The 24629-nt window shown below is 29.3% G+C and overlaps 6 protein-coding genes across 7 annotated transcripts; 4 read left to right on the top strand and 2 right to left on the bottom strand.

Annotated features, from left to right (window-relative positions):
• The first annotated feature begins 455 nt into the window (after window positions 1-455).
• LOC130444531 (uncharacterized) lies at window positions 456-1434 on the top strand. The gene is made up of 2 exons (XM_056779724.1): window positions 456-557; window positions 1043-1434. The coding sequence occupies exons 1-2, from the start codon at window positions 510-512 to the stop codon at window positions 1364-1366; spliced, it is 372 nt and encodes a 123-aa protein (XP_056635702.1). The 5' UTR covers window positions 456-509; the 3' UTR covers window positions 1367-1434.
• Window positions 1435-1762: 328 nt separating this feature from the next.
• On the top strand, window positions 1763-6474 carry LOC130445376 (uncharacterized). The gene is made up of 3 exons (XM_056780971.1): window positions 1763-1838; window positions 3653-3896; window positions 3955-6474. Exons 1-3 carry the CDS (start codon window positions 1800-1802, stop codon window positions 4017-4019), a joined length of 348 nt encoding a protein of 115 aa, XP_056636949.1. The 5' UTR covers window positions 1763-1799; the 3' UTR covers window positions 4020-6474.
• Window positions 6475-6671: 197 nt separating this feature from the next.
• LOC130453249 (uncharacterized) lies at window positions 6672-8592 on the bottom strand. Its single transcript, XM_056792882.1, has 4 exons — window positions 8214-8592; window positions 7604-7824; window positions 7219-7546; window positions 6672-6958 (listed from the first exon to the last, which is right to left on the bottom strand). Exons 1-4 carry the CDS (start codon window positions 8590-8592, stop codon window positions 6717-6719), a joined length of 1170 nt encoding a protein of 389 aa, XP_056648860.1. The 3' UTR covers window positions 6672-6716.
• A 442-nt stretch (window positions 8593-9034) lies between these two features.
• Window positions 9035-10685, top strand: LOC130453256 (alpha-tocopherol transfer protein-like). Of its 2 annotated transcripts, none has more exons than XM_056792896.1 (7): window positions 9035-9168; window positions 9396-9518; window positions 9642-9801; window positions 9858-10110; window positions 10168-10278; window positions 10340-10442; window positions 10502-10685. In XM_056792896.1, exons 2-7 carry the CDS (start codon window positions 9398-9400, stop codon window positions 10651-10653), a joined length of 900 nt encoding a protein of 299 aa, XP_056648874.1. In that variant the 5' UTR covers window positions 9035-9168; window positions 9396-9397; the 3' UTR covers window positions 10654-10685. The 2 variants fall into 2 exon arrangements, with proteins under 2 accessions (XP_056648874.1, XP_056648882.1); XM_056792904.1 differs by having other exon boundaries at window positions 9048-9168; window positions 9642-9798; window positions 10502-10676.
• A 1775-nt stretch (window positions 10686-12460) lies between these two features.
• Window positions 12461-14894, bottom strand: LOC130441115 (polygalacturonase-like). The gene is made up of 4 exons (XM_056774653.1): window positions 14547-14894; window positions 13957-14180; window positions 13572-13899; window positions 12461-12745 (listed from the first exon to the last, which is right to left on the bottom strand). The coding sequence occupies exons 1-4, from the start codon at window positions 14857-14859 to the stop codon at window positions 12501-12503; spliced, it is 1110 nt and encodes a 369-aa protein (XP_056630631.1). The 5' UTR covers window positions 14860-14894; the 3' UTR covers window positions 12461-12500.
• Window positions 14895-18459: 3565 nt separating this feature from the next.
• On the top strand, window positions 18460-24611 carry LOC130448515 (D-glucuronyl C5-epimerase B). The gene is made up of 5 exons (XM_056785940.1): window positions 18460-18628; window positions 18685-19156; window positions 19222-19592; window positions 19646-19970; window positions 20025-24611. The coding sequence occupies exons 1-5, from the start codon at window positions 18587-18589 to the stop codon at window positions 20570-20572; spliced, it is 1758 nt and encodes a 585-aa protein (XP_056641918.1). The 5' UTR covers window positions 18460-18586; the 3' UTR covers window positions 20573-24611.
• The last annotated feature ends 18 nt before the right edge of the window (window positions 24612-24629 follow it).

The following is a 24629-nucleotide window of genomic DNA, read 5'->3' as shown; positions in this document are numbered from 1 at the left end:
TAATTTTTTTCTTTGTTTCATTTCAATTTTCATACCTTTCGTATCAACTATTTAAAAAAATTAATTGAAACTCGATAAGAAACCATCATTAAGGAGACTCTCGGAGCTATTTCAATGTTGATTATTGGAAAAAAACTATAAAGTGAAGTACAAATAACGAAAAACACTTATAAACCGAAAATAAGCACTAAAACTTCAAAAATCATATATAAAATGATAAAAATCCAACTGAAATACTAGGATTAATACCATAACCTCCACTAGACCAATTAAGTAAATTAAATTTTAATATGTCGAAATAACAAGTGACAAAATGGCTAAAACATAATTATACTGTTTATGGTTAGTTAATTTCGCAATTACACATCTATTAATTCAAAAATTATTATATAATTGTGGACAAAATCGTATTAGAATGTACTTTTAAAAATTATAACCAATTTTAATAAGTATATATATGGGTTAGATATAAAAATCATATACATACCATTTCCATTAGAATATCCATTATGGTGAAATTACTACACTACATTTCAGTTGTTTCTTTAATTACTTTTGTAAGTATTGATAAACATTCTATTAATTAAATCAATCTTATTTTTTTTAAACACGAATGCACTAACACTACCAACAATCAATTTTAGGAATAACTATCCGATGTTCACGAAAAATGTTTTGCCATAATTGTTGATAGTATGCTTGGGAAATTTGACATAATCCCGCATTTCCCGCGTATCTAAACATCATAGAACAAATTTAAGAGTCATCACGACAATATTTTGTGTTCTGATGATAGCATAGAAATAACACAAGGGTTGTATTTATTTGACGTCCACCACGGAACACAAAATAATTCAAATTTTATTAACGGCGCGTAATTTGAAAGTTATTTTCCCATACCTTGAAATACCTTTCAAAGTTGTAATTATTTTCTATCATATATAATCATATAATATAATTGTGTAGTAGTTATTAAAACAACATTTGTTCCATTATAAAAAAAAAACAATTTCAATAAATTGTGCTAAAATTTGGTTTTTAGGCCTGCTGTATATCAGCAGAGCAACACCCTAAGCCACCAAAAATGGCAGAATGTCTTAATGAAATCGGTATAACTGAAGATAAAGTATTTGATAAAAATTTTGAGGACAGAAAGGTTTCTTGTTTTTGGAAGTGTATTATGGAAAAAAATGGTCTAGTTACTTCTGACGGAGTCGTAAATCCGGATAAATTAGAAAACAGTTTTCCAGAAGATGCTCCTAAATTCCCTGCCGATGTTGTGAGCGAAATGAAAACATGTTTAGGAACAGTGGGTAAAATAAACAGTTGCGATGACGTACAAAAAATAAGACAGTGTATTGAGTAGGAAAAAACATATTGACTTGTGCTATGATCTAATTGAAATGCTTGCAATAAATTTACTTATGTAATAAATGAACTATTATTTATAAATCCCTTTTAATGACAATTCTGAAAAGTATATTATGTGCCTATAAAGGGAAAGTGTTTTATGTGCCTATAGAGGAAATGTGTTGTACTTAGTGTTCATTATTCAATTAGCATAAATACAGTAGGTTAATAATAATAAATAAAATTATTATAATAACTTAATAACAAGGTCGGTATGGATAAAATCAAATAATTATATTTACCCACAAAAAATTTTACCAAATGTGTCATATTCCATTTCCGGTTAATTTAACACTTCCGACTAGCATTTATTTTCATAAATAATACAAATTGTGTTAGTTATAAACAAACAAACAGTTGAAAAAATCATATGTGTTATCAATTTAACAATGCAATTTCTTTTACTATTTCCAATTGTGTTTTATTTAGTAAGTATCCTTCACTATATTGATGCCAATATCACTTCTCCATTTCTAAATCACTATTGTTATTCAAAAACTTTAAATTTCGGGGCTTACCAAACCCGCACTTATTTAGACAACCAGCATTACAGATCTGTAATATTAGTTGCAACAATACAATATCTTTTTAGAAAATTTCCCTGTTTATTCGGTGTACACCGAAAATAATTAGAATTTATTACATCTAACTAGCACTTATTTCCATAAATATTACATATTTGTAGCAATAAACAGATAAACAGCAACAAAACATAATTTTTGTTTTCAATTTAACAATGAAATTCCTTTTATAATTCTTAATTTTATTTTAATTAGAGAGGAACCTCCACTATATTGTTATAAATATTACGTTGAAAAAATAAATTCATTACTAAATCATTATTAATATTAAATAAGTGAAAAATTAGAAATTACACACAATTTTTTTATAGTGTACATGAATATTAGTATTACTAACCCCGAGTCATTTAGGCAACCAGCATAACAGTCGTGTATAATTAGTTGGATACTAATTACTAAATAAATATTTCCCTGTATAGTGTGTGTGTATGAAAATTATTAGAATTTATTGCATCCAACTAGCACTTATTTCCATAAATAACACATATTTCGAGTAATAAACAAACAAACAGTTGAAAAATATAATTATTATCAACAATTTAACAATCAAACTTATTTTATCATTCTCAATTGTGTTTTATTTAGTAAGTATCCATCACTATATTGATATCAATATTACTTAAAAAGAATAAATCCATTTCTAAATCATCAATAATCTTAAACAAGTTAAAAATTCGAATATATATAAAAAAAGTTTTTGTTATCAATTACAACTCGTTTTACCATTTTCAATTTTGTTTTATTTAGTATATTGATACTATATACACTACATTGATACCAATATTATCTAAAAAGGTGAATAAAGTCATTTCTAATTCATTATCAATGTTAAATCAATGAAAAACTGGAAATTACAAACAATTTTTTATAATGTACATAAATAACGTCTACAAGCCCCACAGTCATGTAGGCAGCAAGCATTATAGTTGTGTATTATTAGTTGCAGCTATTCGATATTAATTTAGTAAATTTCCCTGCATAGTTGGTGTACATCCAAAATTATTAGAATTTATTATATCCAACTAACACTACTTGCATTATTCTCAAACGTAATTCATTTAGGAAATATCTTTCACTATTTTGATATCAATATTACTTAAGAATAATAAATCCATTTCTAAATCATTAATAATATTAGAAAAGTTAAAAACTCGAAATTATATAGACAGGCTTACATACCCTGTAGTCATTAAGGTAACCAGCACTACAGTTACATGTATAATTAGTTACAGCTTTTTGTTTTTGTTTTAATATATTTTAGTGTATCCTCCATTATATAAATATCACTACAAAAAATTCTATTGGTGAACTACGGTAATTATTTGAAAAAACAAATTTAAATTATGAAAAAACTTTTAGAGTGAACGTAGATAACCAGTCTTACGAACCTCATAGCTATATAGGCAACCAACATTACAGTAATGTCTATAAATAGTGGCAGCTGTTTCATATCGTTTTAATATATTTTGGTGTATCTTGTTTTATACATAGGTACTTAAAAAAGAATAACTCCATTGGTGAAATTATAATTATAAAAAAAATTTAAATGATGAACAATACTTTTAGAGTACCATAGACAATCAATCTTACAAATCCTATAGCCGTATAATCAAGCGTATAATTAAATACATATTATTCGATATTGTTTCATTATTTTTCAGTGCATGGTGGCTGTACATCCACACCTATTAGGTGTAGGTGGAATGCAACTGCAACAAAGAGAAATGAGCCAATCTAACCAAATGGAAAATGCACTCGGGGTCAATTTAACGCTTGGCTTAAGCACAAATTCGTATTCTCGTTCGAGTAGAATGAATAGTGAACGAATGAAGAGAATAAAACGAGCTGTTTATATTAATAAAGCAAAAAGTTGTTTCATAATTGTTCAAATACCGAGCATTAAAAGTATGTTGTTAGCATCAACTCTTTATATGATATGAGAAAAGTTGGATTTCTTTTTTAGTGACTACAGTGGCTTCGACAACTACTGCTGATATAGATCCAAGAGTAAATAATACTCAAGCTTGAGTCAAATATAGTATTATTTTAGTAGTAATGATGAATAAAGGGTTGAAATGTTTTTTTTGCATTTAGTATCAAAATGGGTACTTTATTATTTTATTATTCATAATAAAATCTTACAGGACTTAGTCATTCTTTTAAATCTAAGACAGTTTGGATAATTTATACGGTTCCAGAAACTGTTATTTTCAAAATTGGAAACTGGAAACTTCCAACTCTATACTAAATATTATTTTGATAGTTTCCTTTGTATTTATAGTTGATGGTATTATGTACTATTATAATAATATAGGTACTAACAAGTTATATTATAGTAAATAATTTATCAATAAAACATATTGTCTAGTGTATTGGTCTGTTACCAATAACAGCTGATGGTTGGTGTTCAAGAAGAACAAGAGGATAATTTCTTTGTCTACATTGAAGGCCAACCTAAAAAAATTATCAGAAAGCAATGTAAATAATTTGAGTTGAAATGAATACTTAAGAAAGATAAAGATCCAAAGATAATCTTTATATCAATTTCAAGTATTTTTATTTAGTGGGTGATTTATTTTTAAAGTGGTTTGTTTATAGAATAAATAATTAAATTTTACATTTAGGTTATCGCTACTTAACAAGTACCGACGACATAAAACATTCATATTTTATTCACGCACTTTTAAATTTGTGATACACTTGAAGTATTTATTATACAGGGATATTCAAAACAAAGACGAAACTTACCATTAATGCAGTTAAAAGAATGAAAACACACGTAACTAGATTTATGCATTTCATTTTGATTTGTCTGGTAAATTAAAAAGAATATTCAATATTTTATAATAATTTTTATTAAACAAAAATGTATATCATAATTTGATGGAAATAACCAACAAATTCATCGTAATTTCTATAATATGGAAATTTTTATTCAATTTTATTTAATCACTTAATTTATTTAAAAATTAACCTCGCTACGGCATATTAATATTTTATGTAAAAATATTAAGTGCAATTGGTACATTCCTTTGATATTAATTCTCAACAAAGTATAATACTAAAGAGGAATTTGATAAAAGTCGTCTAAATATTTCAAATACAATAAGTCTGATGTAAAACTACATCAAAATATTTTTAACAAAACACGTTTTAAAAAATATTTTAGTTTATATTAAAATCATATAATAAATGATTTTCCGACAATTCCCGAACCAATACCGAATTACGTCACGATGTTAATTTCAACCCGCCATTACGTATGTGATAATAAGTTTTCGTTTATTACTCATAAGGTTCGTTCCAACCTATCAAGACCGTCCCTGAAACGGTTCACAAATCTAAGTCGGTTGGAACGCAGAACAGAATTGTTCGTATAGCGGTAACCGCCCGGTTGGAACACGTAATCTCTTTTGCGCAGAATCGTCACCGTACGAAGGACGGTTTTTTGATGGGCTGAAACAAACCTTCCAAGAACGCTCCCGACTAGCAGGTTGGAACAAACCTATAATTTTTCTTTTGCGAATGATCTTATTCATTTCAAATTGAATTGATATTAACTGCTGTCCATTTACATTCAAGTGGACTGAGACACTTAGTTATGATCTTATACTCGAATAATCACGTTACTGTTCATTGAATAAAGTGATAATAAGATTATATACATCAATAAATGTTTTCAATACTTTAATATCGTGGACTAATTTGCTTATTCTGATGACAAAATCAGACAAATTGTTGTCCTCAAAATTACTTTCTCAAAACTCGCTAAACCACACGATCTCAAGCTTGTGCAGATTGCGAGTAAAAACTCAATTTGGTCTCACTTGCGAGACTGAAAAAGAACGTGCCTTGAACTGAGTTACGATATCAGATATTTGTTTTGTCCTATAGTATAGTAAAAGGAAAATGGTTTAAAGCAGTTTGTGTAGTCAATATTAAGAACAGTATAAATTTGACCTTGAACTAATATCGTGTATAATTAGATTTTAGAAACGGGTATTTCGTACATTATTGTATATCCATTGAATTTGTTACTTACTATTTTCAATTTGAGGTTGATTATTAATAAAACGTGACATTATTTTCTCATTAAAAGTTGTTGTTGGGAAAGAAGCAATTACTATTATCAATTTACGTGATTGCGTGCAACAAAAAAAATCTTATATAACATTCAAGGTAAAAGACTATTTGAAAACTCATATAAATAAATCAATTAATTCATCCTGATTTGTATACGTAATTTTTTTGGGACAAGGTACCAATTAGGAAATTAATATTACGTTAAATATGGCGAAGGCGCTTTATTTAATGAGTATTTCCAATTAAGAACATATATATGTAGGGATTTCATGGTTTTCTAGGATTTTTTGTTTTCGTATAACGCCGGGTATATGGAAAATACTTCAAACAATGAAATTGGTTCGCAAATGATGACAAAATATTGAATTGTAACGTGAGATTGATAATAAAAATATGAAAATACTGAATTTTGTCTTTGTTATTAAGTTAAAGTAGCAGTAAACCGTGTTTATAAATAGTCTAAGCGCCCTCTAAAGGAAACTCGTGGCCGTGTCGTGGTTCATGTGTGGCAGTGGGGTGGAGTAGAGCAATAATTGTTATTTGTCTTATAGGGGAAGTAAGATTGACACAAATTGAAGGGTTAATAATGAAAATGCGTTTTGTATAATGAAATTTCGTTTTTATTGATTGAAAAAATGAAATTTAACACGAGAACCCAGCAGGAACGTAGTTGCAAGAATTCGGGGTACCGCCGCCGGTTAAATTGATGTTGGAAAAGGTCCAGTCGTGACATTTCGCTCCGCATTTAATGTAAATTTGTCTAGCCCCATCTGCCACTGTACCATAAATCTGAGACATTTTCAAATTTTTCACTTCTATGTTGTTATTGAGGTGACCCGCGTTACCATAATCCATTTCGACGAATATACCTTGTTGACGAACCCCTAAAACAACAAAAATCGTTTTTTTTTATTAGAAAAAAGGCATATTTGTTGTTTCATAACAAAAGTTACTATTATCCATTCCACCAAAAGTTAGTGATTCATACAATTTATTATTATTGTTGATTCCACCAAAAGTTATAGTTTTGATTTAGAAATTCTGAAATTATTTATGTTGATTCCACCAAAAGTTACAGTTTTGATTTAGAAATTCCGAAATTTTATTTGTTGATTGCATCATAAGTTAAAGTGATGATACTTACCTACGAGTTTAACATTTTGGAAAGTGATGTCGCTAATTTCACCTGGTCCTCCATTAGCCATGGCGATAATTTGTACACCCGTAAGCCCGCCTTCCATGACGCAATTATGGAAAGTGATGTTCTTGGTGGTGTTTTCTTCGTAATTATCCTCGGCGAAACCTGCCGTAGCGCAAATACCATTCGAATTAACGCAGTGGATGTTGGTGAATACCATATTGGAACCTTGGTTGACGTATAAACATTGGTCCTGATTATGTATGAAAACGTTGTTGATACGTACGTTTGATGACCAAGATATACCAATACCGTCGGTGTTTCTACCAACATGCTGAAATGTTAAAATTTTTCATTTCACGCCTTCAAATTTGGCGATGAGATAACTCACCGCCGATCCGCTATCTCCTTCCGAACAATCAGCTTTAAATCCATCTATTGATAGATCAGTGGCTTTAACTATTGAAAGGCAGAATAAGGGGCAATTTTTCAAATTGATGTTTTTGAAAACCGCATGGTTTACGTCATGTATTTGGAAAAGTTTTGGTTTTTTAACACCAGACCCACCTTGACCGTCCCAATATTTTTCACCTTGACCATGTATGAGAGAACCTGTAGAAAATATTGAAAATTTTACTTCTAATGCCATGAGATCCAAAATAAAAAAAATGTTTTTAAAAAAATATATTCAAAGTTATTATTTTGAAATACATAACAAAACCTGGTTCAAAGTATGACAAAGGACCTATTTCATACAATCCCCCTCATCGTTTTTTTTTTAGTTGAAGAATGAATGTGACAAAGTGAGGAAACATGATTATTACTTCATCACCCCTCGTAGAGAATAATTGAGACATTTTTATCATATTTTGGGTTACATTTCGACAAAATGGTTAGTTTTTGTTTATAAAGTAGTAAATAAAAAACATTCCGAACTCTCTATGCTAAAAAAATTTCATAGTTAAATAATATAAGCAATAAATTAAAAAAATACCACTTACCTGATTCGCCGAAAACATTTATATTGTTTCCTGATATAGTCATCAAAGTTATATCATTATAACCAACTTCGAAGGTAGTAGTACCTTTGAAAGCAAGTATTGCACCATCTTTCAATTTCAAATCTAGGGTTATACCGCTCGGTACTACGAGACTATCAATAACAATATTCGTACATTTGCTAAGTGCATTAGCTACTTGGGAGTACTGAGTTATATAACAATCGTTAGTTAAATTTGAAACTTGTGATATAATTTCGATGCTGGATACAAAAATTGTACAGCAAAGAAAAATTAGAGATTTGAAAACAATCATTTTAAGAAGAAAATTGTTTGAATTTGTTTTTTTACCATTGGAAACGTTATTTTTATACAAGGACATGAGTGCACTTCAATTTTATCACATAATTTTGTGTAAATAATGACCAAATTCTTTGATCAAATTATCAAATTCATTATAATATGAAATCTAAAAGTACCTATACTACAAAAACAACTTGTTTTGCGTTAGGATTGTCCAAATTATTATACATTTTTTCTAAATTTATAAAACAAAACATTTTTAATTCGATATAAAAAATTGTATCTCATAGATTTAAATTGTTTCTTCTAGTCACTGGACTTTGCTTCGTCGATTAGAAACAGTTAGCTACATGCCTAATTTTACTCCAACGCTAAAATTGTCGGTTCTGTACACAAAATAAAGAACAATTCTTGTTATTAATGAAAACATCTTCAAATATATAATAAATTAATCACTAACATCATATCTAGATCATTACTACAATTTATACACATTTATTCTCTAATTATTTCTTTAATGGATGCGTGTCATGCAATAATAAATGTTTACATTAAATTACCAATTTTACGTATCGAAACAATACAAACTACAAATTTTGTTCATTTGATAAATACATTTCAACTACGAAGCAACCAGATTGACGAGAACATAATAGTAAGATTTTCAGAACTATTTTTTTTGAGACTTGAACATTGTATTAATATTCTTATATTCGAATAATTTAAATATATTATTATTTAAAAAAAACTATAATTTTTGTTACATATATTATAAAAATATTTTATTCTTCTATCTCGATTTTCAAGAATGGCCTTTTCTGCACGAGTATATTAATTAAACTGTTGTCTTATGAATAATATTTCTTATAAAATTTCATACAGATATGTCTTACAAGGAAATAAACGTCGAAGAATTGTACAATAAAGATGATAAATTGAAAAAAGAAGATGTTAAAGGTTTGATGGAATGGTTAGAGAAACAACCTCATTTACCAAATGTCTCTGGTTAGTGTAATTATTCTATGATGATCATTGTAACTACACACTTTAATTTTTCTATGGTATTTACAATTAGACAACTAATCTTCTCTTCCTATTAGGTATGCAATATACAATACTTGTTTTTAGAATTGCAAGTAGCTATATTTTTACACAGTTGTTATTATGGTATTGAAGCTACGAAAAATACCATAGATACGTATTTCACAGTAAAGACGATATGTGGTGATATTTTTGGTTCAAAGAACCCGAAATCTGACGCAGCTTTACAATTAGCTCTCAATACGTTGTAGGTTATCGCCATATTTTATTGTACATTATAATTATGGTTCGTTTTAATTTCAGATTAGTTTATCCTCTTCCTAAACTAACAGACACTGGAGATTTAGTAGTGCTATGTAGTTTAATTGACACGAATCCGGATAATTACGTAGTTGCATCTCAATTTAATCTATTCGATTTGGCAACCGTGATGCATACTCTTCAAAATGGCCCCCCTCAAGGGGTACACATCGTCGTAGATATGAAGGGAATTGTATTTGCTCATTTTTTGAAATTGAATCCAATTGTTATTAAAAAATTTTTGTATTATTTACAGGTGAATATATTTTGAAAACATAATTTTAAAGAAACATTTATTTTGTATTTATTTTAGGAAGGTATGCCGATAAGATTGAAAAGCCTCCATTTTATTAATATTGTTTCTTTTATGGATAAAATTTTAGCTTTAATTAAACCGTTTATGAAAAAAGAACTAATTGACTCGGTAAGCGGTAATCAGTGTTGCCTATACGACATTACAATCAACGTCATTTTCTCTATTTCAGTTATATTTACACACTAATACTGAATCCATATTCAAACAAATACCGAAAGATGTTTTTCCACAAGAATACGGAGGATCTTGTGAATCTATAAAAATTTTACAAGGTATTAGTTGAATTTTCAATTTTTTTTAAATCCTATCAAATCATTTTTTCATGTTTTAGAAAAAACTAAATGTCAAATGAACGACAATGCGAAATTAATAGTGTTTTTAACAAACCAAGTCGTCGATGAATCTAAAAGGCATGGTAAGCCCAAAAACGCTAATGAAATATTTGGAGTAGAAGGAAGTTTCAAAAAATTACAAGTTGATTAAATTTTTTGTTTTAAATATATTTTTTGATGATACCTCGTCTATTAATTAATTATTATACATCAATATTCGGAAACTATGAGTTAACTCAATCCTGATCTGATTGATCGGAAAGTGATCTGGATCTCGTCACCGTCTTTTGAAAACTGAACGAACAGGATTATAATCAATGATAGGACTTTTCATATGCGGTCAACTGACGTGTGGTAGTGTTAGTTCGTTTTTTGAATCACTAATAATTTCTCAATATTAATCATTGAAACACAACTTACAAATTAAGGCACGCAACGGAAAAGTATTTTGTAAATTTTAAATTTTCCATGGAAAACCGATTGCTCTGCTTTATGAATCACCTCATACATGATTCATCTGATTCCGATTCATAATTATCAAATAGCTGTGATTATGTATCACTTATCATTGATTGATAACTTATTACAGTGAAACTTTTCGGTCCACAATAATTTATTTCTTTTTATTAACCCCAGTGCAACAAAGATAAACGACTAGAGAATCATATTAGAATCAATTAAACAAACAACTGAACTATAAAATGACAGATAAAAAATTCATATCCAATGTTTTTATTTACAGTATAATAAAAATAGTTGTAATTTATTTATTTACAAAATAATGTAAACAAATTTATGATAAAAACTTTGGTCGTATCAGAATATATACTCTATGCTATATTCCTAGGCGATGGTCAATGAAAGATTTAGTAATATGGTAGGTGAAATTAGCAGTAACGTTTGATAAAACTTTCATCATAAAGGTACGTATAATCTATTTTTATATCGATAAATTTGAAATTAAATTATCAAATATAAGGATAAGTCAAGGACACGTGTTATCTAAAAGTTATCCTCATTCTAGTAGTAATATACGTTATCTAACAGCAATGACAACCCAACCCGTATTATTCGCTTTCAAGGGTTTCATTTTTTTTTGTTTGTGTTATTTTTACATGGGGTATATCAAAAGAATTGCTCATATATTTGATTTTTGGCGATAGATGAACAAAAATTATAGTTTGATGGTATTTTGTACAACTACTGTGGGGATAAAAAAATTATATCACTATTTTCCTTTATATATATATATATATATATATATATATATATATATATTTTAAAGAAGTCTTTGCCAGCTGTATTATGAGTCGTTTTTTATTGGAAACTTGGTAAGGAAACACCAAAGTGGACTAACTTCAATAATTTACCGAGCTTTTGAATACTTAAGTATTCATCGTCTGGGACTGAAATTATGGTTAAATACAATATAAGAAATATGTATAAATGTATAACAATAATAAAATTTTACTTACAATGATTGATTAAGATTTCCGGTGATTTTGATATTATTAAAGCTTGTAAAATTTTTTATCTAACCTATGAAAATTCAACGTTATTCATAATCTAACCAATTGATTAAAAATCCTATAGTAACCAGAATCAATATTTCTATTAAAGTCAATTTGAATATTGAATTTTGAATTCCATGATGTTGAAAATTTTTACAAGCTTTAATAATATCAAAGTCACCGGAAATCTTAATTAATTATTGTAAGTAAAATTTTATTATCGTTATACATTTATACATATTTCTTATATTGTATTTGACCATAATTTCAGTCCAAGATGATGAATACATAAGTATTCGAAAGCTCGGAAAATATATTGAAGTTATTCCACTTTGGTGTTTCCTTGGAACGTTACCAATAAAAATTACTTTCTTCATTAACTGATCCATTTATACAGGAATATTAATAGAGAATATTGTACAGGGTTGATAATAAAAATGCGTTTAGTATAAGGAAATTTCGTTTTTATTGATTGAAAAAATCAAATTTAACAGGAGAACCCAGCAGGTACGTAGTTACAAGAATTCGGAGTACCACCGCCACTAACATTGATGTTGGAAAATATCCAGTCGTGACATTTCGCTCCGCATTTAATGTAAATTGCTCTAGCGCCATTTCCTTCTACGGTACCGTAAATTTGGGACATTTTCAAATTTTTCACTTCTATGTTGTTATTGATGTGACCCGTGTTACCAGAATCCATTTCTACGAATATACCTTGTTGACGAACCCCTGAAATAAATAGACAGTTTCCAAAGTTGCTTTTGACGATTTCACCAAAAGTAAATTGATTCCACAGTTATTTGTGTCGATTCCACCAAAAATAAATGTTTCAATCAATTCACCTTGAAATTATTTTTGTCAATTCCACCAAAAATTAGTTTTACAATCAATTTACCCAGAAGTTACTTTCGTTGCTTTCACCCAAAATCAGTGTTTTTATTAACTCACCCCAAAGTTATTTTTAATGCTTCCACCAAAAATAATGTTTCAATTAATTTTTCGTTAACGTGTCGATTCTTTAAAAAATAAATATTCTAAGTAACTTACCCTAAAGTTATTTTTGTCTATTCCACCAAAAATTAATGTTCTAATCAATTCACCTTGAAATTATTTCTTTTGGTTCCACCAAAAATTGTCAATATTACAATATATTTTTCCTAAGCTATAATCATCGATTTCACCGAAAATCAATGTTTTAATCAATTTACCCTGAATGTATTTTCGTTGATTTCACCCAGAATTAGTGATTTTATTAATTCACCCCCAAGTTATTTTTGTGATTCCACCAAAAATTAATATTTCAATTAATTTTTCCGAAGTTATATGTGTCGATTCCACCAAAAATCAATGTTTTAATCAATTTACCCCAAAGTTGTTTCGTTGATTTCGCCCAAAACTAATATTTCAATTAAGTTATATTTGTTAATTCCACCAAAAGTTTTCTCAAGTGCAATTAGTATGATTTGATTTAATAATTTTGATTTGGTTCAGTATTAACCAAGTTAGAGCTCTTCCGGTATATAAAAATCCAATTTTTTTTCGAAAAAATACTTACCTACGAGTTTAACATTTTGGAAAGTGATGTCGCTAATTTCACCCAGTCCGGCATTCCACTTGGCGAGAATCTGTACACCCGTAAGCCCGCCTTCCATGACGCAATTATGGAAAGTGATGTTCTTGGTAGTGTTTTCCTCGTAACTAGTCTGGCTGTAACCTGCCGTAGCGCAAATACCGTTCGAATTAACGCAGTGTATGTTGGTGAATACCATATTGGAACCTTGGTTGACGTATAAACATTGGTCCTGATTATGGATGAAAACGTTGTTGATATATAAGTTCGTACACCAAGCTATACCAATACCGTCGGTGTTTCTACCAACATGCTGAAATGTTGAAATTTTTCATTTCACGACTTCAAATATGGCGACCAAATAACTCACCGCCGACCCGCTATCTCCTTCCGAACAATCAGCTTTGAAACCATCTATTGTTACATAGTTACTTTTCAATATGGTGGTACAAAACATGGGACAATTTTTCAAATTTATGTTTTTGAAAACCCCGTGGTTTACATCTTGAATTAGGAAAAGTTTGGGCTTAGTAACCCCACCAGACCCACCTTGACCATCCCAATATTTTTCACCCTGGCCGTGTATGAGAGAACCTGTAGACAATATTCGAAATATTCAGATGAGGCAACCAACAATAAATAAAAGCAAAAGAATGTTTTTTTTTTCTCAACTATATTTCCGTATCATTTCGGCTTGGGACAAAAAGATCCAAATGTCAGGTGTTACAAATTGGATTGATTAACTTTTTGTCCGGTTTTTGAACTGAATTTCGGTAAAATACGTAAGTATTTTAAGGAGGTGATTACTTCTAGAAGATGGTGGCTTGGTTGAAAAAAAAATGGTTGTTCACGATTAGTTTTCTGCTGGGAATAGAGGAAAAAGTATTTTTCAAACTCTGTGTATAAAAAGTTAGTTATATTCAAATAATATAAGCAACAAATTACAAAAATTTCACTTACCTGATTCGCCGAAAACATTTATATTGTTTCCTGATATAGTCATTAAATATACATCATTATAACCAACTTCGAAGGTAGTAGTACCTTTGAAAGCAAGTATTGCACCATCTTTCAATTTCAAATCTAGGGTTTTACCGCTCGGTACTACGAGACTATCAATAACAATACTCGTACATTTGCTAAGTGCATTAGCTACTTGGGAGTACTGAGTTATATAACAATCGTTAGTTAAATTTGAAACTTGTGATATAATTTCGGTGCTGGATACAAAAATTGTACAGCAAAGAAAAATTAGCGATTTGAAAACAATCATTTTGATTATAAAACTTGTTTATTTTCAATTGCAAACGTTCTTTTTATACAGGCACTTCACTTTTATCACATACTTTTGAGTAAATATTGTCCAAATTCTTTGATAAAATCATCAATTCATTTTAGTTAGGAATTTATAAGTACTTGCACCAAAAAAAACAACTTATTATAAATTATAGTACTAGAATTTATTATACATTTCTCACAAAAGTTATCAAATAAACTTTATTTTAAACACAGTTGATGAACAAGCCACCATATTCTATAGGTAGCCACCTCCTTAAAATACTTACGTTTCTTATCTAAATTCATTCCAAAAACCGGACAAAAAGTTAATCAATCCCATTTGTAACACCTGAAATTTTGAAAAATATCGCGATGGTCAAGGTGGGTCTGGTGGGGTAACTAAGCCCAAACTTTTCCTAATTCAAGATGTTAACCACGGGGTTTTCAAAAACATAAATTAGCTATATAGCTTGGTGTACGAACTTATATATCAACAACGTTTTCATCCATAATCAGGACCAATGTTTATACGTCAACCAAGGTTCCAATATGGTATTCACCAACATACACTGCGTTAATTCGAACGGTATTTGCGCTACGGCAGGTTACAGTCAGACTAGTTACGAGGAAAACACTACCAAGAACATCACTTTCCATAATTGCGTCATGGAAGGCGGGCTTACGGGTGTACAGATTCTCGCCAAGTGGAATGCCGGACTGGGTGAAATTAGCGACATCACTTTCCAAAATGTTAAACTCGTAGGTAAGTATTTTTTCGAAAAAAAATTGGATTTTTATATACCGGAAGAGCTCTAACTTGGTTAATACTGAACCAAATCAAAATTATTAAATCAAATCATACTAATTGCACTTGAGAAAACTTTTGGTGGAATCAACAAGTATAACTTAATTGAAATATTAGTTTTGGGCGAAATCAACGAAACAACTTTGGGGTAAATTGATTAAAACATTGATTTTTGGTGGAATCGACACATATAACTTCGGAAAAATTAATTGAAATATTAATTTTTGGTGGCACAAAAATAACTTGGGGGTGAATTAATAAAATCACTAATTCTCGGTGAAATCAACGAAAATACATTCAGGGTAAATTGATTAAAACATCGATTTTCGGTGAAATCGATGATTATAGCTTAGGAATAATTTATTGTAATATTGACAATTTTTGGTGGAACCAAAAGAAATAATTTCAAGGTGAATTGATTAGAACATTAATTTTTGGTGGAATAGACAAAAATAACTTTAGAGTAAACTACTTCGAATATTTATTTTTTAAAGAGGTATATTTGTGGAAATGGATTCTGGTAACACGGGTCACATCAATAACAACAGAAGTGAAAAATTTGAAAATGTCCCAAATTTACGGTACTGTACAAGGAAATGTTAGTGGCGGTGGTACTCCGAATTCTTGTAACTACGTTCCTGCTGGGTTCTCGTGTTAAATTTGATTTTTTCAATCAATAAAAACGAAATTTCATTATACTAAACTACTCCTAAACTAAAATATTCACTATTAATAGTCCTGTATAAATGGATCAGTTGATTAAAGAGAGAACTTTTTAAAAGTCAAACTGACTCAAGGGTGTTATTATGAAGATTCATTATATATCGACATATAGACAAAAAAAAATAAAAAAACTAATAAAAATTGTGATATAAACTTTTTATCCACCCAGTATTTGCACAAAATACCAGGGAAATAATCAAACTATAATTTTTGTTTATCTATCGTAAAAAATCGAATAATTTTATGGATATATCTCGTGTAAAATTATACAAATAAAAAAATTTAAACACTTGAGAACAAAAATGAAACACTTGAAAACAAATAGTGCGGTTTGGCTATTAGATAATTTATATTACTACCAGAATGATAATAAATTGATATCACCTGTCATTGACTTATCATTATATTTGATTATTTAATTTTCAAGTTATCGATATAAAAATAGATTGTACGTACCTTTATGATGAAAGTTTTATCAAACGTTGCATCCTAGGTTGCAGTTTCATTAATTTTCCACAACAATACGATGAACTAGATTAAATACAGCATAGAAGTATATATTCTGATATAATTAATGTTTTTATCATCAATTTGTTTACATAATTTTATGAGTAAATAAACTACAACCATTTTTACTATATTGTAAGCAAACATTGGATATGAATTTTTTATCTGTCGTTATTTTATAGTTCAGTTGTTTGTTTAATTGATTCTAATATGATTCTCTAGTCGTTTATCTTTGTTGCACTGGGGTTAATAAAAAGAAATAAATTATTCTGGACCGAAAAGTTTCACTGTGATAAGTTATCAATCAATGATATGTGATACATAATCACAGTTATTTGATAACTGTGATCCCTAAACATAAAGCAGAGCGATCAGTTTTCCATGAAAAATTTACAAAATACTTTAGTTCAGTGCGTTAATTTGTTGTGTTTGTGTTGTTGTGTTTCAATAACTAACACTGAGAAATTATTAGTAATTTGACAACACTTGACAAGCTAACGCTACCACACATAACTTAATCGCATATGAAGACTCTTATGATTATAATCCTGTTCGTACAGTTTTCGTACGACGGTGAACGAGATCCGGATCACTTTCCGATCAATCAGATCAGAAATTCCAAAGAAGGTTCACTTTGCGCCTGAACTAGAGAGAGATGATTTGCAATCTAAATAAACTGCTCATTCTCCTCCGAACTTACATGACAGTTAACCTATTCACGATTCAGATTCTGACCGTACTCAACGAGGGAGACCTTCAAGTTCCACTGTGAGTCAGTCTCCAACACCAGATATTCCAGTTGCAGGGGCCGCTCCAGAGCCTCTCACTACTGATATCAGGCTTTCTAACCGTCCTCGCAAAGCGCCCTCTTACTTAAAAGACTATATAACGTCTTAATAAGCGTGGTAGACTGTTGTGACTGATAGGGTGAAAGCAGTGTCATCTTAAAATTACAACAGTAATAAGATGACACCGCGCCTGCGTAGTTTGTATTGACTTTTTTTCATGTTATCTAACCTTGCGTCAGATTTAAAAAACTACTGTCAATAAAGTCACTGTTGTGTTCGTCTACACCTTAATACTGGCCGAAGGTTTATTATACGTTTATTAAATATAATTACGTAGAAAACCATAGAGGATATTTCGTGGTAAATATCACAAAAAGGATGAATGCACATGCGCCAGATTAAAAGTCCTTACCCATGTCCGAGGATACATTGGACGTATTCAGAACATGTTCGGAATTAGAAATTTGTGCTCCACGAACACAAGGAGCATGTTTTGTAAGTACACAATTTCGAGACACGCACGAATCTGGTGACGGAACATGTTCATAAAGATAATGAAGCATGCGGTCCTATATTCGAAATCGATTCTAAATTTAATACAAAAGGATGATTTCTTTAATATAGGCGTTAAATATTTTGAATATATTCAGAGAAATCAATGATGACATGCTACTGATCTATTATTTATAGGCATTGTCTTTCTTTGTTTAATACTGTAGGGCAACAAAGATGGTATCTACTTAAACGAACGAATCGTTTTATTAGAATCATTAAACAAACAACTGATGTATAAATTATTGACAGATAAAATAGTTATATTGAATGTTTTCAATGTTGTATGTTTAATAAAATAATATTTATTTTAATTTATTTATCTACATAATTATGTAAACAACTAAATGAATCTAGTTGATAATAAGCCTGGATATACCAGGAGTGTGGTCAGTATTAAAATAATTGATAACAAATATTTGTTAAAACAGTTATATTATTTTAGGAACCGCCACTATTTTTTATTATGATGCGGTTCAATCTAAAAGTAACTTTATTATTTCTTTTCGTCATCGGTATTCTAACAATCCTAACATTATATTCCTTTTGTGGAAGTAGGGTTAAAGAATGGGGTAATATTAATTCTAAATCATTGGACGTTCTTACAACCGAAGAAATAGATTGCGAAATAAACGGCGACTATATAATAGGTTGTCGAAAAGAAGGAGACGACGTTTATCTTCCATTTTCATTTCTACATCGTTATTTCGAAGTATATGGTAAATTAGCTACATACGATGGAGTTGAAAGATTCGAATGGTCTCATAGTTATAGTAAAGTATATCGTCCTAAATCAAAATACGATCCGAAGGGTGTGTTTATGTATTTCGAAAATTATAATGTGGAAGTGAGAGATAGAGTTAAATGTGTTAGTGCTATTGAAGGAGTACCAGTTTCTACACAATGGGAAAGTCAAGGTAAGTTATTATTTTTTCTTCATCAGGTGGAATTAGGAGTTGTTTTTTTTCTTTCGTATTTATAGGTTATTATTACCCAACGCAAATAGCACAATTTGGGTTATCGCATTTTAGTAAAAATTTAACTGAACCGGAACCTAGAAGAAAGATGATTGATGATAGTGATAGAGATTTAGGTAAATGGATAATACCGTCGACGGCAAAATTTGAAAGAATTATCGATAATAATTTTAATAGTAAAATATTGAAATTTATAACTAGCGATAGTTACGAGGAAGGTATTCGATTAAAAATGGATCACGTTTTATATTTCGTCATGAGTTTAGATTTAATTTTAAGCGGTAACAGTAGCGTAACTATAACTTTACAAAACAGGGAAACTAAACAGATTTATTTTTTACATTATATAACTTCGGACGTATGGATAACTTCACAGGTGACGATCTTATTTAAATTTAAAATTTTCTCATAACAAAAATTAATTTACAGGATAATAATATTTATCACGGTATAGGAACAAAAAGAACGTGGAAAAAACTCACTAGAGACCTCATTGTCGATCTACATAAAGGTATAAGTTTTTTCGATAAAGATAAATCAAAAATAAAATTATCGAGATCGAAAATGAGGTTAACAGAAATAACTTTAAGAGGTTCCGGATGTATAGATAACCTCACTTTATCCTCTTCGGAACATATACAACAATTCTACGACACTGCTGAATGGTTCGTCAAACATCAAGACAAACAAACTGGTGGTTGGCCTATACCAGTTAAAAGAAAACTCGCCCCCGGTTTCCAAGATTTACAACCCGGTAAATAATCAACCGCAAAGGTATTTCTAAGGATAATAAATGATTTTCTTACAGGTTGGTATTCGTCGATGAGCCAAGGACATGCTATATCGGTTTTATCTAGGGCATATTACCATTCTGGTGGTGATATCCGTTATCTAACTGCTGCTTTACTGGGTTTGAAACCCTTTAAAGTATCGAGTGATTTAGGTGGTGTTAGGGCTAGTTTTCTCGATAAGTACCCGTGGTACGAGGAGTATCCCACTCAACCGGCGTCTTTCGTTCTTAATGGTTTTATTTATTCCTTGTTGGGGTTGTATGATTTGATGAGTATCGCTCCTTTGGAGGACGGTAGGGAAGCAGAGGTGTTGTTTAATGACGGTATGGTGTCTTTGAGGCGTATGATTAGTTTGTTCGATATGGGTAGCGTGACTTCGTATGATTTGCGTCATTTTACTATAAGCACGGCGCCGAATTTGGCTCGATGGGATTATCACGCCACCCACGTTAATCAGCTGTTGTTGTTGAGTACCATCGATGGTGATTCTTCATCTTCTTTGTTTAAAGTTACTGCCGAAAGGTGGATCGGGTATATGAATGGGAAAAGGGCCGATCACAATTAAAAAAAATTTACTTCGATATATACGGGGTGAAACAAACAAATCAGAACGTAAATGAAATGCCCCTTTTTTTGGTAATCGACGAGCTAAAACTGTAATTGAGAAAAGTTGTACGTGAATGTATGTTAGGTGGACAAGCAAATGATTCAAAATCATAATTTCTCTATTTTTTCAAGTTTTTGTTGGTTCACAAGTCGGAATATACTGGCTGAGCCAAAAAAGGAATCAAAATCGTAATTTTCTTCCTTATTTGATGTTTTGGTTGACCTATACGTCAATACACAACAGATGAACCAAAAAAATTGATCAAAACGATGATTTTTTTCATATTTTATTGGTTCGTAAGTCGATATATACCGGGTGAACCAAGAAAATAAAACGAAATTATTATTTTACTTCAATTTTCATATTTTTATTGGCTCGTATATCTATATATACTAGGTGAACAAAAAAATTGATCAAGATTATAATTTTGTTTTTTTGGATGTATTTGTTGACTCGTACATCAATATATACTTGGTTAACCAAAAAAAATTATCAAAATTACGATTTTTTTTCTTTTTCCATGTTTTTGTTAACTTGTATTTCAATATATACTAGGTGAACCAAAAAATATGATCAAAATTATGATTTTTCTACTTTTTTAACGTTTCTGTTGAGTCGTACGAGAATTTATATAGGATGAACCACAAAAATGGATCAAAATGATAATTTATTTGTTTTGTTGTTTCTATTAACTCATAAGTCGCTATATACTGGATGAAACAAAAAAAATGTAAATCCCATTTTATTTCTTGATGTTTTTATTAAATTACACGTCGATAAATACCGCGTGAGCAAAAAAATGAACAAAATTATAATTTTCCTTTTTTACGTTAATCTTGATTCGAACGTCGATATAAAAAGCATGAACCAACAAAATGTATCAAAAATACAAAAAACAGTAATTGGTTGGTTTTTCTGGTATTATTGTACACTGGGTGAACACAAAAATCAATCAAAATTACATTTTTTTGTTTTTTATGATATACTGACATATAAATTATAATCACAAAGTTTCCCTGATGATTTGTACGTTAGAATATACAGGGTGAACAAAAAATATTGATCAAAATAACAATTTTCTTGTTTTGGGTGATCGACCCGGGATCATTTGTGGTTGGGGGGTAAATTTTACTCCGATATATACTGGGTGAACCGAAAAAACGAATATTGGTTAAGAACCCACATATTTTTACTGAATCATATAAACGACTGCACATTAAAAATATTATTAGTAAAAATATATTTTTCAAACAAAATTTAAAATCTGTCAACATCTTATATTGTTATTCATTCAAATTTGTAGAATTTGGCAACGTTGAAAATAATTATTCACGCCATTTTTTTTGTCTTTATATAGTTCTTGAATGCCAAAAATACTTGAAACATTCCATTAAAATGATAGAAAAATCGATAATTTCGAAATCTAAAACGAAATTTGATATATTCGGGTTAATTTTATCCATTTATGAAACCGATAAAATAAAAAAACTTGATTGCGAGGGTGATACAAATAATGTGCAGTCAAAATGAGTTTTCCAAAAAAAGCACAGTTTTTAAGAAAAAAACCGGACCAAACGATACGAATAGTAGCAATTACAATAATCGAATAGTCAATAAGGGTAAGTAGAAAAGTCCTTACCCTCAAATTTATCCTGAGTAGTGTAATAAATGTTAGAAAAAAAATTGTTTTGTTATTTGTATAATTGTTGATTTGTTATAAAGCACTTTTCCATTATTAAAATGAAATATAACGATCTTGTAATCGATTTTTCAGTTATCGATACATACGATATGTCAAATGTCAACTGAAATCAAGTACTAATTAAATTGTGATTGGTCCAGTTGTGGATGTATAATTACTTAACGTTGACCATTTGCTCTTCTTTTTTGTACAAAGTCAAATATGATCTTGATTACAAGATTTTCATTTTAATATTTGTTTATGTTGAATAAAGAATCCGATTGGGTTTTTGAAATGCTATGAATGTAAGTGCAATAATTTATTCCTATTTTTTTTTAACGATTTTAATTTTATTTTTTTTTTATAAATTGTACATATTTTATATATATCGTTAACAATCATAGTGTAGGGATGTTTAATAAAATATTTTTATGTACGGAAGTAAAACTAACCTAAAAAAAATACGTTTTTCGTTAGAAATAAAACAGTTTCGTTAACAAATTGTATATATGAAGACGAAAAGTTACATTCACGACTCTCGGAATATTAGTTTTGTTTAAAAAAAAATGTTATATATCACAAATTTTTTAGGTTAATTTTTCTTCTTGGACGTGTATAATCCGTAGATAGAACGCCATCTATCCATCTCAAGAGCTTATTAGAGTAAAAAAGACTAGAACATTTGTATATTTCTTCCAAACTAATCGTAATTGTTAATTAACGAGTCATATTCTTTTTCATTTGAGATAATTGATCCAAATAATAATAATTCCATTTTTTATAGATGATTTTTCAAATTATTTTTTCATAAAATTGAATTTTTTAATAACCTGATTCATCGTTTATGAACCACGTGATCAAATTGAAAAAAATTACATTTGACGTTGAAATATGAACGAGAGAAGAAGACAAATACGTTACCGGTACCACAGAACTAAACTAACTATAAGTTTATAGTATTTAGTACCAATTTTGAAACAAAAAATAACTAAATTCGAAGTGATCTACGATCCTTGATGAATGAAATAAAAGAAACTGAAACAAATCATACGTTTTCTAATAGTTTCGCCTAATTATTTCATCATCAGAGTAAGTATGATGGGTTTTAATCAAAAAATATAAAACCAGAGCGACATTTAGGGTCTAAATTACCTTATCAATTGTTTAAAAGTCTGTTTAGGACGTTTTTACGAGTTAAATATCATATTTTGAGTACATATATCGTAGTTTTTCAATTGAATGTAAAAATTCTATATTTTCATTCAATTTCCCGACGTACAACCAGAGAATACTAATCAAATCGAATTTATAAGTTTTTTTGTTACGCCACTGGTAAATACAGTAACATACAAAACTACGATGAAATTAGTTCTGTTTAACATTTAGAAACGTATCCCATAACATTTGTTCGAGACAGAAGACAACATAACAATCCACAGTCTTTCAAATATCAGCTCATTAGCATTTTATAAATAATTTTCTATTTTATTAGATTTTACTTGATGTTTTTATGATTTAAATATCATATTTTAAGCACATATATCGTAGATTTCAATTGAATGTAAAAAATACTATATTTTCGTTCAATTTTCCGACTTGCCCAGAGAATACTAATCAAATCTGTTTTTTTGTAAAAAAAATTGTTACGCCACTGGTAAACACAACATACATAACTACTATGAAGTTAGTTCTGCTTAACCTGTAGTAACGTAAAAGAAGATATCCCATAATCTGTTTTCGACATAGAAGAAGAGAACATGTAGTTGTCAATAATAAACGTAAAAGATATTCGGCAACAAATGTTTAAATGAAAAAAAGTTGTTTGCTGTTTTCTTATAAATTATCTTGTAAATATTTTGTGTTATTTTTTGTGAAAAGTTATTAATAAAGTTTATTAAATTTTATATTAATGAATATAACTTACTTTCGCGGTTTATAGTGTCATTATATATTGTAATCTCAAAACAATTTTAGTTTGGAAACGAATTAATATTAAAAAGTTTTGTTTAATTTTTAAATAATGTACTTGCAGGTAATATAATTTGATAAGATTCTTCACTTTAAGTTATTTAATTGTGTGTGATATTTTTATAAAAGCAGGGCTGGACTGATTAGATTTATATTTCCAGTATGAAATAGTTCTTTTAAATTAAAGTCACTTAAAGTGTACTTAAATGTTTACGTATTACAATTTTGTGATTTTAAACTTTTTAGATTAGTAAACTTGGAAAAAATTGAGTTGAAATACTAAAATTTCGAAAAAATTGAAGTGACTGTGACAATAATATTAGGAAAATATATTCTAACTTGAAAAAAGGTTTTTTATTTCAATAA

The sequence above is a fragment of the Diorhabda sublineata genome, chromosome 1, assembly GCF_026230105.1.
Source record: "Diorhabda sublineata isolate icDioSubl1.1 chromosome 1, icDioSubl1.1, whole genome shotgun sequence".
Lineage (NCBI taxonomy): Eukaryota > Metazoa > Arthropoda > Insecta > Coleoptera > Chrysomelidae > Diorhabda > Diorhabda sublineata.
This window is presented reverse-complemented; position numbering and strand designations above follow the sequence as displayed.

Bases quoted from the DNA above. Each gene is read 5' to 3' on its own strand.
- LOC130444531 (XM_056779724.1), top strand. From the start codon at position 510: ATGGTGAAATTACTACACTACATTTCAGTTGTTTCTTTAATTACTTTT. The intron at 558-1,042 runs GTAAGTATTGAT...TTTGGTTTTTAG, and splicing joins TTGTTTCTTTAATTACTTTT to GCCTGCTGTATATCAGCAGA.
- LOC130445376 (XM_056780971.1), top strand. From the start codon at position 1,800: ATGCAATTTCTTTTACTATTTCCAATTGTGTTTTATTTA. The intron at 1,839-3,652 runs GTAAGTATCCTT...ATTATTTTTCAG, and splicing joins TTCCAATTGTGTTTTATTTA to TGCATGGTGGCTGTACATCC. The intron at 3,897-3,954 runs GTATGTTGTTAG...TTTCTTTTTTAG, and splicing joins TCAAATACCGAGCATTAAAA to TGACTACAGTGGCTTCGACA.
- LOC130453249 (XM_056792882.1), bottom strand. From the start codon at position 8,592: ATGTCCTTGTATAAAAATAACGTTTCCAATGGTAAAAAAACAAATTCA. The intron at 7,825-8,213 runs GTAAGTGGTATT...TATTTTCTACAG, and splicing joins AAATGTTTTCGGCGAATCAG to GTTCTCTCATACATGGTCAA. The intron at 7,547-7,603 runs GTGAGTTATCTC...TTAACATTTCAG, and splicing joins AAGGAGATAGCGGATCGGCG to CATGTTGGTAGAAACACCGA.
- LOC130453256 (XM_056792896.1), top strand. From the start codon at position 9,398: ATGTCTTACAAGGAAATAAACGTCGAAGAATTGTACAATAAAGATGAT. The intron at 10,111-10,167 runs GTGAATATATTT...TATTTATTTTAG, and splicing joins AATTTTTGTATTATTTACAG to GAAGGTATGCCGATAAGATT. The intron at 10,279-10,339 runs GTAAGCGGTAAT...TCTCTATTTCAG, and splicing joins AAAAAGAACTAATTGACTCG to TTATATTTACACACTAATAC.
- LOC130441115 (XM_056774653.1), bottom strand. From the start codon at position 14,859: ATGATTGTTTTCAAATCGCTAATTTTTCTTTGCTGTACAATTTTTGTA. The intron at 14,181-14,546 runs GTAAGTGAAATT...TATTGTCTACAG, and splicing joins AAATGTTTTCGGCGAATCAG to GTTCTCTCATACACGGCCAG. The intron at 12,746-13,571 runs GTAAGTATTTTT...TATTTATTTCAG, and splicing joins CCAAAATGTTAAACTCGTAG to GGGTTCGTCAACAAGGTATA.
- LOC130448515 (XM_056785940.1), top strand. From the start codon at position 18,587: ATGAATCTAGTTGATAATAAGCCTGGATATACCAGGAGTGTG. The intron at 18,629-18,684 runs GTCAGTATTAAA...ATATTATTTTAG, and splicing joins CTGGATATACCAGGAGTGTG to GAACCGCCACTATTTTTTAT. The intron at 19,157-19,221 runs GTAAGTTATTAT...TCGTATTTATAG, and splicing joins TACACAATGGGAAAGTCAAG to GTTATTATTACCCAACGCAA.